Here is a 19,195-nt window from a genome sequence, read left to right on the forward strand (position 1 = left end):
ACCCTTCATATTTTCTCTCTCAGCAGCAGCTCATTATCCCCCCATCCCTCTCTCTCTTATATGCACTGAGGAATTATGGGATTGTTCCTGCATTAAGTGTCGCTTACCAAGGGGGCAAATTTAGTGCATTAAGAGCTGCTTATTAAAACTGCATTGTGTTGCACTTTTGGTTTACTTATTGACATCTGGCAAAACTGTTGCACAAACAATTACAATGCGTTCATAAACCAAACATTGATTATTTTGGAGAGTGTGTGACAACAATAAAAACACAAAGGAGGCTGATGATCAAACATCATTTATTATCATCTTAATATAATTTATGTTTAGATAAAACTAAGATTGACTATATAGTGTAGTGGTGCATTAAACAATGGATTTAGTGTATACATGCACAATTCTGGCAGAATGATCGAGTTTGGATCAAGCATGAAGTTTGTGTTTTCTTGTTTTCTGTGTAACAACGGCTGCATGAATCCCACTGCTATGAAATACAGAAATCAGTAAAGGTTGCGTCTCAAGAAAAAACTAATCAATAAATTGTCGGTAAACCATTTGTTTTTTCTTATCAATGGTAAAGTTCATCTCTGAATCTGTCTCCTCCTGTGTGTCGGCAGTCGGAGGTCACAGGGAGTCTGTTGTGGATTTCAGCGGTCGGCGTTCATCCTCCGCAGCTTTGGTGGCAGGTTGTCCTCCGCCCTCCCTCCAGCCGTGAGCAATGGGGTGTGCATGAGGACTGTAGCAGGGGACAGTGAAGGTTGAAGGCTGTGCTGGTACAGGTCTCCAGTAGACTGGGTCATGGGTTCGAAGCCCACCTTGAGGGACTTGAGTTGCAGCCGATTCTCCGCCTCGGGTACCGGCGAGGAGGAGCTGAGGCGCTGCAGCTTCAGGGGCAAGTCTCCTGTGCTGCAGGCCTTCTCAGAGTGCTGGGAGCTGAGCAGAAGCACCTTCCTCTGCAGGTCCTCCTTCCCAGAAGAGCTCATCCTCTGCAGCTTGCTTGGCAGTCGACCCCCGGCCCCTGAATGACGACCCCTTTCGTCTAATGAGTTGATGTAATCCACAGAAAACACCCGGTCACGCCGGGCGCCGTGGCTCTCGCCGAGTGCATGGACGGGAGTAGATAGAGGCGAGGGTAGTGAATTCTTCTCTTCGTGTTCCTTGACGCTGTACACTGGTGTCGGCACCTCAAACGTAATGTGGAACTGAGAGTAGTCTACCCTGAAGAAACCCTCCTCGAGGGACATCACCGGCAGGAAGCGATGGCCCCATAAAACCTCATCCTCAGTATATGACGTCCGTGCCTGGCATGTCATACCTACAAGAGATGAACAGGGTAGTACTTTTTATAACTGTCATTAAATGAAGGTCAAGCTTCAACAAAACAAATACTGGCTGAAAAGAAAATATGTGAAAGGACAGCGTTCCCTCCCATCATCTCTCTTTGTGCTCCGCACTTTCTTATGGAAACGCTGCCTCATGCCTCTTCCTATAGTTCAATTTTGTCACTTACTGGAGATGTAAATACTTTTTGAAAAGTGAATTCACAGGCCATAATTCACAAAGACTAAAAAGCTGTTACAGGAAGTGCAGTGTCAAAGCTAAAGGAAGGATAAAAGCTGTTTAGGTTCTGCTCCAAGATCATTGGAGTCCAGCAAAAGGACCTGTGCTCCCTCTGGAAGAATTGGGTGACCCAGAGGGCAAAAGGAATCATAAGCCAATGAATCATATTCTCTCGAGGGAGTTTTCTCTCTATTATGTGGCTACTCGTAAAAAGAAATTGTTGCTTTGATTCCTTAATTCCCTCTGCTATCAGGCTTATAAATGCTTATAATTATTGGTTGTTGTTGTTTATATGTGCACTGGCATGTTGATGTCTGATTGTGGCTACTAATTAATTTATTCATTATTCATTATCATTACTTACATGAATGGGTTAGATGGTGAATCGAATTACCCTTCTGGGATTAAGTTGTCTGGATCTGTAGTACTTTATTACTTTATCATACTCAATGTTTTGCCATATTCCAAGCGTGTCGCCTCCAATATAAACAGAATAACTCAGATGGTGGCATGAGTAAAGGACATCTTTACATAATATATAAATAATCTTGACATAACGCTACTACATTCAGTGAAGTCTTGTAGCAGTGCTGTTCCTGTTTCCATGAACTGGTGAGTGATTCCCACACTTTGTGCTGTTATTATAAGTGAAAGGCGAGTGATGCTTGTCATCAGCGCGTCTTGTGTTGGTAATTGTGCAATCTGATCAACATAATTAGCAGTTGCCCAGCACCATTGTCACATCAATATATCGATGGCAGAAACCATTCGACTTGTCTTTACATGTATTTATTGTGACATGTGGTGTTGATTGTAAATTGCACAGGCCTCAAATCAATTATCCATTGATTTCCTGATGTCTTTTGGCAGTTATTTGTTGGTGTGCATATTAGTCACCCTTTATGCAGACACTGGTTCCGTGTGTGTAAACAGGATTAAAACAGCCTCCAAGTATCCAAAACACACTTTTTAATTTGACCTCAGCTCTCGTAAAATTATTTTCTTGACATTCGGGTGCTTGCTTGGAGGTCTTTTGCGATCAATAAGCACTTAGTCCATTTTTTCTTTCTGATCCAGTGGCTTTGCTTCAACCTGAGCTTCTCTGTTAAACACTGCTCACTAAACACTGTAGAGCAAAAGCCTGATCCTGTTCCTCTGAGAGATGCTATGTGCAGTGTTATATCACAGCCTGATGCTATTCCAGGCTCACGACTCATCTTCATCCACAGAAAACCTTCAACAGTCCACATCCAAACAAAGGTCAGAGAATTTCTTAATTAGCCCGGAAGCTTTAATCACAAGAGTGAGTCTGGCATAACTTTCCAGTTGTGTTCTTCTGTAGCCACCAGCAGAATGACTGTATTTCTGCTGACTGTAAATACACAAGTCAGCAATAATACCAGAGCACTGGAAGCTAGTAGGTTCAGAGCCTGACATGCAAACCAGTTTTGTTTCATCATTCAGGCATCATAGGCATATTCAACCCACTGCCTAATGTTGAGTGGATCGTGCATGAGAAGAAAAGCCCTCAGCGCAGCTATTTAAAACACTTGGCAGACATCGACCAGGGTGTCCCTGAAGAAGAATCCATGCAAAATTCCTGGCGGTAGCCTTTACTGGCACTGGCTAGAGAGCATATTATGGTGATCTGCCTTTTCTGTGACTCTATTTATATCTGAGCATTGTTAGTAAGAATCTAAATTATATCACATACATAGAGGTGTGTGTCATCGGCATATTAGTGAAAGTACAAAGCAAAAGAGTAAAGGGACTAAAATCCAGACATGTTGACTACTCATTGGTTTACAAAGGTTTGAACTAGGTCTTCACTGTTCTCATGGTTCCTAGGAATCAAGATTCAGGGGCAGGTTCTGTGCATCAACACGCTTTAAACTGAGCTGAACAGAATTAGTTCTGATCAAATGGTATGTCTCAATCACAGCAGGACAAAATATTATTTTTCCTCTGGTCTGTTTTGGATAATTGTGACTGTCCATCCTGGTACCCATTAGAATTTGGGTTTAAAATTAGTTTATGAATGGTGAGTCCTGCAGTTTTGCATGGGTCCATTATGGATCAGATGAGCACCTTTGATCTCTTAATGAAGAAAAACAAAATCAAGACATCCTGAATTTTGACGAGTGGATTGATTTGATGTGAGTTTTGAATTGATCACCAATTCAAATATTAATATATGTCTGTTAAACCAAGTTTGTCATAGTGAGTCACCAAGAGTCAAACAATAAAACTGTAAAATGTATAGCTTACTAGAGACTAAATTCTCCACTAGAGACTAATTCACTATTGGTGCTAAATCCCTCCCAGGGTCTCCAACACATTTCAGGTCAATCATGCTCTTATGTGTAAAAATGGAACCAATACTGCCTCTAGGAAGTGAACTAAAACTGACAAGTCCCAGAGTGGCTGAGTGGTAATATGTCAACTCTGCTTGAACCATAATGGGAATGAGTTGGGGAGACAATGAACAAGCTGCACAGCTGTCTCAGCAGCGGATGGATGCGAGGGGATATTTGTTCATGAGTTCACGTTAATGGGATGTGTGTTAGTGTGAGGATGATGGGATATCGTGGCCAATTGAAGGTGACACTGCCAGAGCTTCCCTCCTCTAGCCCTCCGCTCTGAGTGCCACAGCGCTGAGACTCTAAACTTCTGTCTGCACCCTGATTTAATGGTATTATCAACCGAGCACAGACCGTGTTGCCTGCCCGCCTCTACGCCTCCCTGCTGATCCCTCCCCCCCCCCTGCTCTAAGCCTGTTCAGTTCTGTGGTTCCTTCTACAGCAGTGGCAAAGTGAGGGTTATGGAAGCAGGGCTGAAAAGAAAAGAGGGAGTTGGATTTACTTGTATTGGACTTAGGGGGAAAATCATTCTGTTAAATATACAACAGAGAGAGCAGTGTTGATGCTGAGAGTACTTCAGCATGGCTGCATGTAGTTTACAGTGGAGGGTGAGGACCAATGTCTCACAGGCTCCGAATCACCTCTGCTCTCAGCTGTCTGAAAAATGGAGTGGAACTTCGACTAACATCCCATCTCATCTATCAAAGTGACACATGCATCTATGACCACAGGATTGTGTTATGCATAGAGTGGGCATAAACCGATTCTGGCGTAATAAAATATCCCTCATAATTCAATCAGGGCGTCATTCTAATGTGTTCTTCTTATTCCCACTTTTTTTCCTGCATTTTCCGATTATACAAAACTAGGAAGGCGGGGAAATGAGATCTTGCAATCTAGATAATGAGTATCTATTAGATAGGAATGTTATGTGGGTTGATATCGATATAGGAATTTACATGTAGATTAGGAGTGGGTACAGGACACAAAGAGCTGAAAGAAGTGGTGGGTATAGATTCCTCACCAGTGGTTTCAACGATGCCCTCGAGGATAACGACAATCTCAAACTGTTCATTCATGAGGGAGCGCTGGGACAGTTCGAAGAAGGGGCTCTTGGGATTGATTTCGTGGCAGATGGTGAGAGGGGACACCAGGAAGAGCTGGTCTGCACCTGTCCCAAAACCAACGTCCAACTCGCACTGGTCCAGAGGCAGGAACTCGCCCTCGGGTGTCTGACGAGACTGAAAGACAGCCAGGAAAAAGAGAGAGGAAGGAATGGACAGAGGGAAAAGATGGAAAATAAGAAGAAAGAGACAGGAAAAAAGAGGATTAAATGCACAGTGATTTGTAAAAAGAAAGTATAACACAGGCAAGGTGCAGATTGCAAGTGTGATGAAATTTGAAATGTCTGCGCTCATGCTTACGTGTCTGTGTGTGGGTTACCTCCTGACCCCAAAACACGCAGAGGGGTGTGTGTGAATGTATTGTTTTGTGTCTGGAACTTATCGTCTGATAAGATGTGACTGATGGGCTGCATCCTAAATGTGTTGGAGAGGAAATAGTATCATGTGTGGTTAGGGTGTTGTGTCAGTCAGCTGAGTTCTTCAAACAAAGGACAAACACAGTTAATCCAGAGTAGAGCAAAAGGTCACATGGTTTTTCCGTTGTTTTCATCAGCACAAAATATAGCCCATCCAAGTATATAGCATTATAGGTCCTGTATTCAAAATGTAAATTAAGTATTATCTTGGTGGATCCAGTTTTAATTCTAATTACTCCAATGGTTACCAGAAGAACCAAGAAAAAAACAAAGATCTGATGCACAAATCTATTTTCATTTATTAGACGTATGAGACGGCCGTGTTAGGACAGGACTTGCCCACAGTGTGAGTGTGAAGTGGTGCAGAAGCATTTAATTGCCCTGATGATGTTGGAGCTCAGCACCAATGGTTCCTGAGTGTATTTTTACCTTTTCTGTCTTATTCTGTCTAATCCATCTGTTCATCCTTTCTCTCCCCTCACTTAACAGCCTGTTTTAAACCTTTCCGCTCATCCCCTCAAATTAGAAGCCACGTTGCTCACATCTGCCTCTCAGAAATGAGGTATGTAGCTTTTTCGACAGCTTTGATATAAGTAATGTATATTATGTAGGTTTTCGGACGTAGAGGAAGCGTTAACATATTATTTCTGTGTGATTTAAGAGCAAAAAACATAAAATATTAGGCATTTAATCACCTTTGAGATAAGCAGTTACTTTGTGGTAAGACTCTATCTTGTGTTTTTAAGGTGTCTTTCTTTTATACTTTAAATAGCACCAAACTGTCTTTTTTAGCGTAATTAGTATTTAAACACAATAAATAAAAAGTGCAGTGTTGATTTTCTCATATAATCTTCAGTGGCATATGCTAAGTTTTTTTCCCTTTTATTTTTTTCTTCATTGTTTCCACCCACAACCAATAATTGGGATGTGTCAGCCACCAGTCACCCACTCACACAAACATACACACTATTCCTGCACCACACAGCTTCGTAATGATCTCCCACACAGATTCACACACACACACACACACACTGTCCCACCCCCTTCTTTACAAAACCTGCTTCTATTTCTGGATCTCACCGTAGGATGTAGTTGTAAAATAAAAATAAAATAAAAGCACATTAGTCCCACAAAGACAATTTCCTCTTTTAGAGTTTTCATAACAGAGTGTGTGTCATAGCTGTGCTGGTTCCAGTCCAAAATATGGTGATAACGAAATAGAAGAATGAATGGTTTTATTGAGCGATTGACCCCAAGCTTTGTGTAGCTGAAACGATTTGTATGTCACAAATGACAAAAAATACTCCAACAACAACTTTTTTTAATCGTTGTTGGTGTCTTATGTTCGTCCATATGACCTGATGACTTCTCTGTGCACGACACAAACATACTGTAAATAACAACATAATTTGGACAAATGTAAGATCAGTTTGTTTTCTAACATATGTAATGCTGCAGGTGCTTTTATGCAGAATTCAAGCATGTTTCACTTTAGACATTGATAGAGAAATGCTGTCAAATCAAAGAACGGGGCAAAGCCACAACCATTTTCAGCTTTTCAATCATTTATAATGATTTAGTTTATGTAATGTATTGTGATCTTCAAACTGCTTTCAAGTATTTCCTATAGATGCCTTCAATTCTTAATTTTTGTATTTGTAAGGCACCTTGTAATTGTGATTTGAAAGGTGCTATATAAATAAAGTTTATTATTATCATTATTATTTACTCCAATGGCAGCCACAACTGAGTTCCACATAGTCAGAAGATTGTACACAGTGGAAGAGCCAACTGTGCATGTAGACAAATTAATGTTGTTAATCAATGGGGTCCTACTTGGCCTTTGAGAAAAGGGTTAGCCCATTAGCCAGATGTGCTAACAATTGCTGCTTGTACGATTTTGTTTCTGGTTTTAAATTTTATTTTAAAAGAGACACTACTGTACTCAAATCACTTCAGATACCAAAGTGTGTGTCTCGAACTACAGCCCCATGCATATAGAGAACATTAAAGCTTGCAGATCCCTGGTTACAGCTGATAAGTCATGATTGGGTGATTTGTGTTCAGGTTCAGGATATTGTTGGAAAACGTTTCGCTGTTAAACTGGCTATTTTTATGAAATAATTTAGGTGAATTAAGTGAAACAAAAATCCAAATGATTTTCATTGAAAATAATTTGACTCTCAGTGGATTTACTACATCTTTGGTTTCTGTTGTGTCTCGTCCTGGTCACTCCTGTACTTTAGTCAGAGCTCATCCTGACCTCCCGCTGACATTGCCCAATGTATCCCTCCGAGTCACAAATTGTGAATGAAGTATGAGTAAACAGTCTTTTTTTCCATTGCCAGAAAGCATTGCATTCTATTTCTATCTCCTGTGAATAACAATGAGATGCTCTTTTGGATTTATCTTGAAGAATGACTTTCATGTCGGGGAGGACATTGTTCACTTGTCGGGTGCTTACAGCCCGCTGAATACTGTTTGGCTTCGTTCCTCCATGTGGGTTATCTCATGCTAGCTTAGGGAAATTCTACTTTTCACTTTCTGTCTTTGTCACTTAGGATTAAGAAGATGGATGACTGTATGCAAACATTGACAGGCAAAGCTTCTTACACAGGCACTGCTTGCACTCTCCTACACTTCCTCTCGCACAAGGATTCAGAGATAGCCGAGTTTGTCTCCTGTCTTTTCTGTAAATCTGACATTAAGTTCAACAAATAGACAGATCTGTCTCCCAGAGCTCTACAAAATTCAGACAGGGTGGTGTCATTTATAATGATTCCTTTGGGGAGATGTTACTGCAGAATGACTGGATGAGCATGTTGACATAGACCTGTCACATTTGAATACTCACCAATCTAGTTGTCTGTCCAACTGTCTGTCTGTATGTGGCTTGCATATCTCAAAAACCGTTCATCTTATCAGCTTCACACTTGGCCTGTGTATTGTTAAAGGCCGAAGGAAGTGCAGAGTTGAATTTGGTCTAATGGGGACACATGATACGTTCATCACTTATACGTTTTGGATAAACAGGCAATCAGTGCTGTGTAGCAGCGGCGGTTGGGACTCATCAACTTCAGTGATGCTGTCAATCACGACAACAGTGCGTTCACGACGACAACTGATTCTCCAGTTCGGGTTTGTACTGAGTCAAGCTTCACTGAACTTTGAATAAACAGGTGAACAGCTCTTTGTGCAGCTTCAGGGTTCTGCAGCAAGCAGTATTACCACAGAAAAACCACCCATTCCAAACAGGCAGGTTTAGAACGGCCACTACCCTAGTTATTGTAAAAAAGACACAACATGGCTTTGTTTCATGAACACAAAAGCTGTGTCTCTGTGGTGTGAATGATGCTCATGGATGAAGACAGGAGAAGAATCAAATTGATTAGACCTGACGTGGCCTGATCATCACTTAACACCAGTCCATTCTCTGCTGGGCTTTCATCAATCAGCAGCATGAAAGGAAGGTAGAGTTTGTATGCATTCGGGTCGAAGCCGGACGCATCATGAAGGCTTCATTCTGCTACTGTTCGCATGCTCAGTACATCTAGAAAGGTTGGGCAAGTCTAACATATTACACAGGCCAGCCTCAAGTGTGTGGATAAAATGCTCAAATTGAATCAAGAGTAAAATGAATTTGTCCCACGGAGATGGACAGCCCATATTTCTCCTACAGTGATAAAATGTACTCGTGTTTCATACGTTATCTACACTGAATCAACTGAATTCTGTTTACGTGAAAAAAACTGTGTCCATAGTATTGTTTGTAGGTTGATTCAGAAAAAAGGTTTGTCCACACAAACATCCGTTGTTGCCCCTCTTTTGGTCGCAAAACAACATTGTGCATCACAGTCAACATCTGAAAAGGAGAAACACCACCTTCTTACGGCCGCCATAATTCACCTACACTGTGTTTTAATGCAGCAACTGTTCTCAATTAAATCTTCCTCTTGTCCAACCAGGAAACAAGCATAAAATATTGATCTAGTAGCATTTAAGTCACACATTTAGTAAAAAAGAAACTGAGGAACTGATTTGTCCCAGCTGCCATGGGCCTTTTAAATATCTCATTAGGAGTTTTATGTAGACGTTTATATAACTTGCCTGATGGTTGTGTGGTCACAGCTGACTGTACGACATAGTGTACCCCGCAGGGATAATAAATATTATCCTTGATCCATGAAATGTTTTAACTATTTTATAGCATAAAAGAAACTTAAATAAAAGACCTCAACTAAGATGGATTACATGTCTCCACTTCCTCCATCTGTACAAAAAATGAAACCAAAATATCTTGGATGCGGCCACTACCATATTGTGCTTTTGATATTATTTGGAGCCTGCATAGTGATCGTGGCTTGGAGCCTCGGTATCAAGGTCCTGCTGATACACATGCTCGACCAATCAGGTGTCAGTCACAGCTGCCAATTGTGTCGCCATATTTTTATATCATCATTAAAACCAAAATTATTTAACATATATTTTGACTTTTTAGTTTGGTCCATGTCCCATCTGCTAACATGGTGGAAACAGGGTTTATTACATTGAATGCAGCCAGCCAGCAGGTGGCAACACTCAGGATTTGGCTTCATTTTTAAGGAGCAGTCGTCCATCTGTGAGTCTATGGCTCAGCATTTCTACAAAAGTCTTTCAGGACTTTTAAAAGCAATAAAAGCAAGATCTGGGCAAGCACATTCAAACTGGCTTAGCGCTTTTTACAGTATGTTTGCACTATTGGGGAAGCTGCTCAAAATCAAAGTCTTCCGCCACAAGGAAATGTGTTTGTGTCAGGGCCCACCCTAATTTGGTTTGACCAGTTATGCTGACAAGGGTAACACCAAAAGGTCACTCATCATCAAAAAGCACATTTTTGACTTTATGTTGATACTGGACATATCTGCAAAATCCCTGATTGTGTTTAATGCTGCATAAATGCCTGTGTCTGTAAAAGGTGACGTATGAGTAAAGTTAGACGTCTGAAACACTTATATAAGATTGGACACAAGTCTTCTTTTTTAAACTGGTGTTAATTGTTCATGTGTGATATGAACTAAGATGACAAAATAAAAGCACAACCGCACCCTGACTACTCACTTTAACCATCATTAATTACGGACTGCAGATGATAAAGATAATTTCTATGGATACTAAGCTCCTTTCACTCTGTCAAAACCAATTTCTGTTTAGCTAGTCTTGTATTTAGAAGACATGAAATCATACTCTTAAGGTCCCTATGGAGGCTCACACTCAACCAAAATAAAAAAAAATTGCCAGGGTGGTACTGGGCAACCAGGATACAAATAGTTTTAGACATTATTTGGAAATACAAAATCCAGAAATGTGCTGATGTTCTTCTTTTTTTTTCTTGGAACGTGTTTTAATTCTCTCTGTGACACACAGTGACTTTGGCAGGAGTGGGCAGTGTCACAATGTTCTTGGCCAAAAATGTGTTTAGTTGTGACTGTGCTGCCTCTGATTTGTACTTGGGTGTTGAAAACATTGAAACAACACTCAGATATTACTGTTGTCAAGAGCCTGAAGACGTGATGTTTATTCAAGAGGAACCAAGCTTCTCTTTAGTGCTTGTGAACTTCAGGTCTGATTTTAGGCAGCGGGGGTGTTATGCAGTATTATTATGTATTTTTGCAGTGCATTTCCTGGATTTGGTTTAGCGAGTATTTATAGAGCGTGTGTTGCCAAACTGACTAAGACGAGTGCAGTGCCTGTTCTTAGACTGCCTGTTTGGAATGGGTTAATTGTTTGGACTGTGGTAATGCTGGTTGAAACTTTCTATCGGAAAGTGACCTGCAGTAATTAAGCCGTGGGAAGTAAAGACTGACTGCAGGACCCAGTCCACAGAACCCACTTACATTGATGAGTCCGAGCCACTGCCGCTACAGAAAACTGGTCGTCTGTTTATTCAAAGGTTATTAATACTGAAAGTATCACGTTTCTAAATCGCACCCAATTTGACGCTGTACTTCCTTGGACCCCTAATACACATAGTAAGTGTGAAGCCCATAAAGTAGATCAACTAAAACAGATGAACGGTTCTCGTGATATTTGTTCCACATGCAGACAGATTTCTAACCCTTTTTTACTTTCTCTGCCACCATATAAACATTACAGACTTCCCCTCACACATTCCTTCTTTTGGACGCATCAATAAGAAAAAAGAAACCAAGGTTAAAAATTTGTGTGTGTTCTCTTGCATCTTTCAGCATGAACCCTCCAACAGCAAAACATCCTACATGTAGGCTGAATAATTTAAGAAGTGGATACAAAGACAGAATCATGAGCTGCCCTAGGTTCACGGGCTCTGGGGTTTGCTAATCGATAACTGGTGAGTTTCAAGGCCTTTCTCCGAAACCCCCACAACCTGATAGCATAATTGCATCTCTATTCTTATTAGAAAAGAAACGGAAATCAATTTGACTTCTCGGCTCTACTATATACCACATTCTGCAATCCTTTGAGGTGATGTATACAGCTGTGAGGATTACTTTCTAAAATCACTCAATTAAAAGGAGAACTCTGCGGGTAACACGTTTTATGTCTCCCCTCTCTTGCAATGAGACTCTCTCCGGCTCCGTCACCACTTTCCATCACTTTGGATGAATTTCTTCACTCTCTCTTTCTCTCAGCCGCCTCCCACCCGCCACCCTCCGAGTAATATCAGAGCCGTATTTTCAGCTGGGATGTTCCAGTAGGATGCCCTGTGAGGCCGTCATGGATGCCCGTCAAAGCTGCATTTCAACGACTTACTGTGGGACTCTGGATGACAGGTCCCGTCGGTCTGTCTCTTCAATCTTTCCAATGTTATCCAGCAATCATCCGTGACAGTTCAGCAGAGCTCTGGTTCACTGACATACTGTCCGGAACACAGCAGCGCCAACAAGTGGCTCACTGTCAACCCGGCTTTGTCCTCCAAAAACTGTTAAGATAAAGCTCTCATCTTTAGGGATCACTAATATTTGTGTGTGTCTGCTACTTACACCCAGTGGTGGGATGTAATAAAGTTAATTTACTTACTTACTGTGCTAAAGTACAATTGTCATGTATCTGTACATAAGTAGAATTATATATGGGTACTTATAACTTTTACTCCACTACATACATCAGCAAAAAGTACTTTTACTTTTAATACATTTGAAAGCACCTACTTACTTACATTTACGTAAGTTGAAAAGTTAATGTGGTACTTAAACTGTTACTTTAGAACATTTTTATCTATTAAATTGTACTTTTACTGAAGTAAAATGTTTGAGTGCTTCCTCCACCACTTTTTACACCATCTCACTATTAACCCAATGCTACAATAAATGCATAATCAAGTTTTAACTGGACACAATGAGACATAATAAGAGCTGTGGGTTGTTTCCTCTGAGGTGCCCGAAGTTACTGACATTATCAGACAAAGACTGTATTGATAATATTCTCCTTTACTGCAAATATAGAGGACATGCCTTCTTCTCTGTCATTACATACTCCACTGGAGACACACTGAGAGCATTGTGTGCAGTGACGCCCTGGCTAATGAAGGAAAGAGAAAGGGAAGACCAAAACTCTTTATCTGGGCGAGTGCAGATGCCCGAGGCTCGCTTCTAAGCAAAGGTCAGTGTTTTGTTTTTTTTGCACTGGTATCTCACACTGTACTGCACTAAGAGCAGTTTTGTGTCTGCAACCTCTCCAAACACATGAATGGAACTGAGACAGAAGAGGCCAGGGTGCTTCTCCATGCTGCTCATTGGATGGTCAAATAACTTCGAAAATCCCCCTCTTTTAATAATATTAATTAATATTTCAAACGTTTTTTTACAATTCCAATATTGAGGTTTAGGTTGTGGAGCTCACACAAAACAAAAATAAACTAGAATGGCACTCAGTGGAGCACACACCTGCGCCAAGGCCCAACAGTCCAATTAAATTCAATCAAGCTGCAGCTAATTCAACACACTCATAGATATCAGTTCCCTAATCATGCCTGATTTTTTCAGAAAGACACATGAATTGTTCCCTGGGGAAACAGTGAAAATTATGAAAAATGCCATATACAAAAATTGCAATCTCGCTATTTAAATAAAACAAATCTGGACCTGCCCACTGATCTGGATCTGCACCACTTTAATGGCTTCTTCACTGGCCAATACCACTTCCCTGGTTTCACCGTGTTTCATGAAAACACTGTTAGCATTTCAGTTTTTGTGCAAGCAACCGACAAATGGACAGGGGTGAAAACATTGCCTCGTTGGCGGAGGTAAAAAGAGTAATGTCTCCAACCATTTCTGTAGCTTAATGCAACTGACAACCCTACCCACCCACTCACTCCTGTCACTCTCATGTAAACGACTGAGTGCAACGCCTCTGATGCTGTCTTGGAGTGACACACTGAAGTCGTGCCCTGTTATCCCCTTATATAAAGGATGTTAGGTCAACATATGTTGGAATTAGTTCTGATCGAGCAATTGTGGCATGATGGATATTAAATTTGACATAATAAGTAGCAACTGGCATCATTTGCCCTCTTGCCCTCCAGTGCAGGGAGAATCCTATTGAAAGTGGTTACAGCTTTCAATCCTTACGCTATGAAAACACATGGAGTCTGACAACAAGCGCCGCTAATGCCCTTTGACACATACCAACGCTGGAGGTGCAAGAAGATGCCACTGACTGTGAATTGAGAAACGCCATTGAAGCACCATTCACAAATATTTAAATACTCATCAGTCGGTTAAGGGCAAAATGCGAGGAGGTTGGCAAAGGTTCAACTTCATACAATTGTGCATTGATGTGTAGGAGACAAACGCTTACTACGATTTAGGGTGTTTTTCTACTGCAACTCTTTTGAATAAGAAAAGCAAGTCACTGAGTAAATAGATTACTTCAACCTATTTATTGGCAGCAGGAGAAATTAAGTGCTCAATCAAAGCTGAGTATTTAAATTACATGCTCACCACTAAACATGCCTGTGAGCTTCAGGTGCATGAGAGGCAAGAGAAGACTTTACTGTGGCTCCACATGTGTAAACTGGAGTAACACTGTAGTTGCTAAATAGTTTATAGAGAACGAGATTGGCACTCAGCAGAGCACATACCTCCATCAAGGCCCAACAGGTGCTGAAAACACCCTCACAATGTTAAAGAAAGTGCTCCTGGATCTGTCCCCTGATCCGGACGAAAATTTAACTGCTTCTTCCCTGAATGCCACATTATTCATTTTAGTTTCGTGGTGATCTGTCATGTAGTTTTTGGTTAATCTTGCTTAACAAAACAAACAAACCAACAAATAAATGGACAGGAGTTAAAACATAACCTCCTTGGTGGAGGTAATGTGATAAAGACCATAAGTAGGCGCAGATCTTTAACGTCTAACTAAACCGTCTGTACTTGTTCATTCAGAGCTTCTTTTCCTCTTCAAAGGTGAGTCCCTTTAAATAACTTGGACCGCAGTCTTAGAACTATCGGTTTACAATACTACAATACTTTGAATGTGATTTATATCACATTCAAGCCAAAAAATTCAAATGCAGCCAACTTGGAGTTCTAATCATTAACACTTCAGAGAATACTCAGAAACAAATTGTCACGGTACACGCTGGTGTTTTGATTTATAGGAAAATTTCTGCCTATGGATTTTGAGTTGTTCATTTACTCTGTTTTAGATGCAACAAGTCATCGCAAAACCCTTTTCTCAAACTCACTGTGTCCACACAGGATGAAATAATGTCGCTGGGTATTTTCTATGAGGCATGATTGAAGAGGGCTGCAGTTCAACAGCACCACCAGCATTTCTACACGGGGACTGCAATGGAAACATTTAGTCTAAGATATATCTACTTGAGTAGTACTTTTAAAATGTGACATGTATATGTAAAGGACGACTATACATTGAACTAAAACAAAGCTTTTGTTCATGCATGATGAGTCTTTTTTTTCCTTTTTAGTTTTTTGTGGTCTACGCTCGGACAGAGCTGCAGAAAAAATTTGGTCTTGAAAAGAGAGTCTTTGAAGCGAAAGAATAAGGTTAGACCAGAAAGCCTGAAGCAAAAATAAAAACACTAAGGAGCACACAGCGGATGCCGTATTTATTATATTTCACACAGAGGACTGTAAAAATGACGTGGGCAGAGAGGTCTTGGAATTCATACTGATTGTATTTCTGACAGTCCAGACGGAAAGGTTGTGACACTGCTGCTTAGAAATTATTGCTTTTTCATGTACATTTATTCTCGTCTCCTTTACAATGCAGCTTGCCTTCTTATTTGAATTTAACACAAAACCGGATTAGTTCTGTTCCACTTTTGTTGTCACAGCTATAAAAAAACCCACATCTGTCAGTTTTAACACACTATTTATCACTGTTAGAGTTAGAGTGTGGTAATACACCACATTTCATGGTATCATAAGTGTGTGTCGCAGGTGGAGAGTTTAAATGTGATGCTGAGAGCTTACTTAATTGGAGGAAATCATTGTAGACATGTGCGATTGTACTTTATGCCTATTGGCTTTTTCACTTCCTCCACACTGTGGACTCTCCCTCTCTGCCTGCACGCATCATTAAGCTGACCAATGCTGCGCCGAGTGGACCACAGACATAAACAAGCTCCAAACACCTCACCAATGCTGTTTGTCTTCTTTATGGCCCATTTTGCACATTGAACACGGATGTGGCTGAAAGGAGCTGGACTAGGATCATTAAAGGAAGAGCCGGCCGACCTTGCTGCTATTTGTGATCATTTTCGGCATTGCTGCTTGTTTTCAGTGTCCGAGGTTCATTAGCCATATTCCACAAAAATGGCAAAAAATCTGCTGGGCTCCTCATTAGTGGAGTGTGGCAGCGTGGCACAATTGATGAGGAGCTTCCAAACCCACATTAGTGGACAGGCTGATTATTTGGTCCTGGGTTTTGCTGCAGCCATATTTAAACCGTGTGATGCTTCATGACACATTTTGTAAATCAGGGACGGACAATCAAATTATCCAATGAGACAAAATGATGCGTTTCCTCACAGTTGTCATGAATACCTTTCTCTCAGGAGTGCTTCTGTGCCCTCAGTGATCTGTGTCAGTGTGTGAAGCTCCCTCTCACCACTGATTCACTGAGCCTATCTTTTCTTCCTCTGGGTGCCATCTCTCGCCTCGCTCCTATCTATCCAGGTGTCACCATCTGAAGGGGAACTGATGCTGGACACAGTGTCCACTCTCCTCACTGCACCACTCGCCACAAAGACCCAACACTGCCTTTGTTCCCTTATCTCCATGGTTTGGGATCCACCTGGCTGCCACTCAGCCTCTGCATCCTGCAGCTGAGGGATTATGGTAATACTACCTTAAGCCTGTTTGGTTGAACAAGGCACATAGTGTGGGACCTGCTTACAGTTGCACTTTGAATGAAAAAGAAGGTTAATTTGAATCATTGATATGCAATGTGCAATCATCGCTTATCCACGTGGAGGGAAATGGAGTAAAGATTGATCAGAGATGCAAGCTGTCTGTCAAGAGCGCAGCCAGTGTGCAAAAAGGAAATCACTTTCCTCAAGCTTCTACTATTTGCATGAACCCATAATAGAAAGTGTCCCCACTGCTGAGATTCAACAGAGCTGACCAGTGCAGCAACATTGCTATTAAGTTATAGCAAGTTCATTTCCATGCGTGTTTTGTTACCCTTTTGATTGACTGTGAGGTGTAACTGTATGTTGTTAACGTATACATTATACGGTTTCAGTTAGTTTTATCATGATCCCTTTTTTGTGAACTTACCTTTATGAGTTTGCACCTGATCTGAGCAGACACCATGTGGCTGTTGCGCAGGTTCCCCACACGGAACATGAGGCACAGTTTCCCGTCTCGCTGAGAAATCACCGCGTCCTGACTGAACATGAGCGTCTCTGCGCGTTTCTTGGGCTGAGACATTTTAATGAACATGCAGCCGATGAGAAAAGCGTCCACTATGGAGCCCAGCAGTGACTGGAACAGGAAGAGGATGATGCCCTCGGGGCACTTCTCAGTGATGTACCGGTACCCGTAGCCGATGGTGGCCTCGGTCTCAATAAAAAACAGAAAAGCTGAGGGGAAGTTGTAAACATTGGCCACGCAGGGTGTGTAGGACGAGTCGTGGCCGTGGTTCAAGTCTCCCCTGATGTACGCGATGATCCACCACATGGATGCCATGACCAGCCAGGCGATGGTGTAAGTGAGGATGAAGATGAGCATGTTCCATCGCCACTTCAGGTCCACCAGCGTGGTGAAGAGGTCAGAGAGGTACCTGCTGGTCTCCCCGCCGAGGTTTCCGTGCTGCACGTTGCAGCGGCCGTTCTTGTCCACGAAGCGCTGGCGTTTCTTCTTGACCGGGGCAGAGAAAGTGTTGGCCCGGTTCGTGTTGACCACCTGGTAGTCCTCGCCAAATTTTCTGCGAAGTGCCGCCATTTGAGCTCTCCTGAAGTAAAGCAAAAACTTACTTTCCCTTTAATCCATGTTTTCTGTTTGTTTGAGCCCCAAAACACTGGTTACCTGCAGTGCGTAAAATGCGCCATGGCCACCTTTGCGCGCACAAAAATTGAAGGAATAAAATTTAAAAAAAGCACGCGTTTGTCTCTACTTTTAAACCACAGGTGTTATTCTTTTATTTAAAAACATACACTATACTTCCAGTTATTCCACATGACACCAGCCAGTCGCTCCCTGCAGCTGTGCGCTCTGCTCTTCCTCCACTCAGTCTGACTTGCCTGATGCTCACCAGCGAAGCGAAATACGAGGAGCTGCCTCCCATTCACAGCTTCTGGTGGACTGTAATGGATGAAGGGGTAAGTGTGTGAGAGAGGAGGGAGATATGTGAGGAGAGGGAGGGAAGGGGGCAGGGAGAGAGGAGGGGAGAGTTACACAAGACTGCGCTTGTGTGGAGAGAGAAAGAAAGAGGGGGATGGATGATGTGGGCTACCCTTCAGCGCATTTCATTTTAATCAGCTTGGGGCTTAACTGATGTATTAATTAATTAGTTAATTATTATATTCATTCATTTCTCTGAAGGAGCTTCCATTGTCTTTCCACTTTAACTGATCCTCCGGTGTGATGGACAGCCCAGAGACTCGGAGATCCTCAAGTGATGAGGTAGTACCATCTTTGTGCTGTTAAGTTAGACTGTGCCATCTACTGGATGGACGACCCATGTGCATATTTGGTCTAATACCTGCTCTAATCGGGGGCAACGTGAAGGACACTGACTAATTGAATTGCAGATACGGCTCCAGCAATCTCCCTCTGCTTCTGCTCAAACCTGTGCCAAATTGAAAGCTTTCAAATTGAGGTAATAATGTCTTGTACTTAAACTGTACTGGAAAAGAACTTACACTAACCGACTCATTCGAATTTTAAATAACTCCCTGAAATCTTTTTATTTTCTGGACTTGTTGCTTTAGATAGATTAAATTTACTGCTCACTTGTCTCCAGGCTATGTCCATTTGAAGTCAGACATTAAATCTGTGCTTCTCCTCTTTCCTGTGAAGCCCTTGTATTGATTTCGACATTGGATGGCTACTACAGTGGAGGGTTTCCTGCACTAGTACTCTCCCAGAGGACAGTCGTAAAATGGACAGTCCACCCTTGGATCCCCATTTGCCTTCAATTTAATCATAGAGAACACAGGATCTATATTATATGTAAGTACTACTATTACTAGCTAATTGAGCTTCAGTCATGATGTAGTATGAAGACGCCCTTGGTTTCTTTTCACTGC

The 19,195-nt window shown here is 41.7% G+C and overlaps 1 protein-coding gene across 1 annotated transcript; it reads right to left on the reverse strand.

The window, feature by feature from the left end:
• Positions 1-279: 279 nt before the first annotated feature.
• kcnj19a (potassium inwardly rectifying channel subfamily J member 19a) lies at positions 280-18,282 on the reverse strand. Its single transcript, XM_034593673.1, has 3 exons — positions 17,223-18,282; positions 4,945-5,161; positions 280-1,315 (listed from the first exon to the last, which is right to left on the reverse strand). Exons 1-3 carry the CDS (start codon positions 17,886-17,888, stop codon positions 648-650), a joined length of 1,551 nt encoding a protein of 516 aa, XP_034449564.1. The 5' UTR covers positions 17,889-18,282; the 3' UTR covers positions 280-647.
• Between the last annotated feature and the right edge of the window lie 913 nt (positions 18,283-19,195).

Source organism: Hippoglossus hippoglossus, chromosome 8, assembly GCF_009819705.1.
Source record: "Hippoglossus hippoglossus isolate fHipHip1 chromosome 8, fHipHip1.pri, whole genome shotgun sequence".
Lineage (NCBI taxonomy): Eukaryota > Metazoa > Chordata > Actinopteri > Pleuronectiformes > Pleuronectidae > Hippoglossus > Hippoglossus hippoglossus.

What these genes read in the sequence shown, in the direction of transcription:
- kcnj19a (XM_034593673.1), bottom strand. Translation starts at nt 17,888, where the DNA reads ATGGCGGCACTTCGCAGAAAATTTGGCGAGGACTACCAGGTGGTCAAC. An exon ending in TCAGGTGCAAACTCATAAAG is followed by an intron (nt 5,162 to 17,222) that starts GTAAGTTCACAA and finishes GCTGTCTTTCAG; the next exon opens with TCTCGTCAGACACCCGAGGG. An exon ending in GGGCATCGTTGAAACCACTG is followed by an intron (nt 1,316 to 4,944) that starts GTGAGGAATCTA and finishes CATCTCTTGTAG; the next exon opens with GTATGACATGCCAGGCACGG.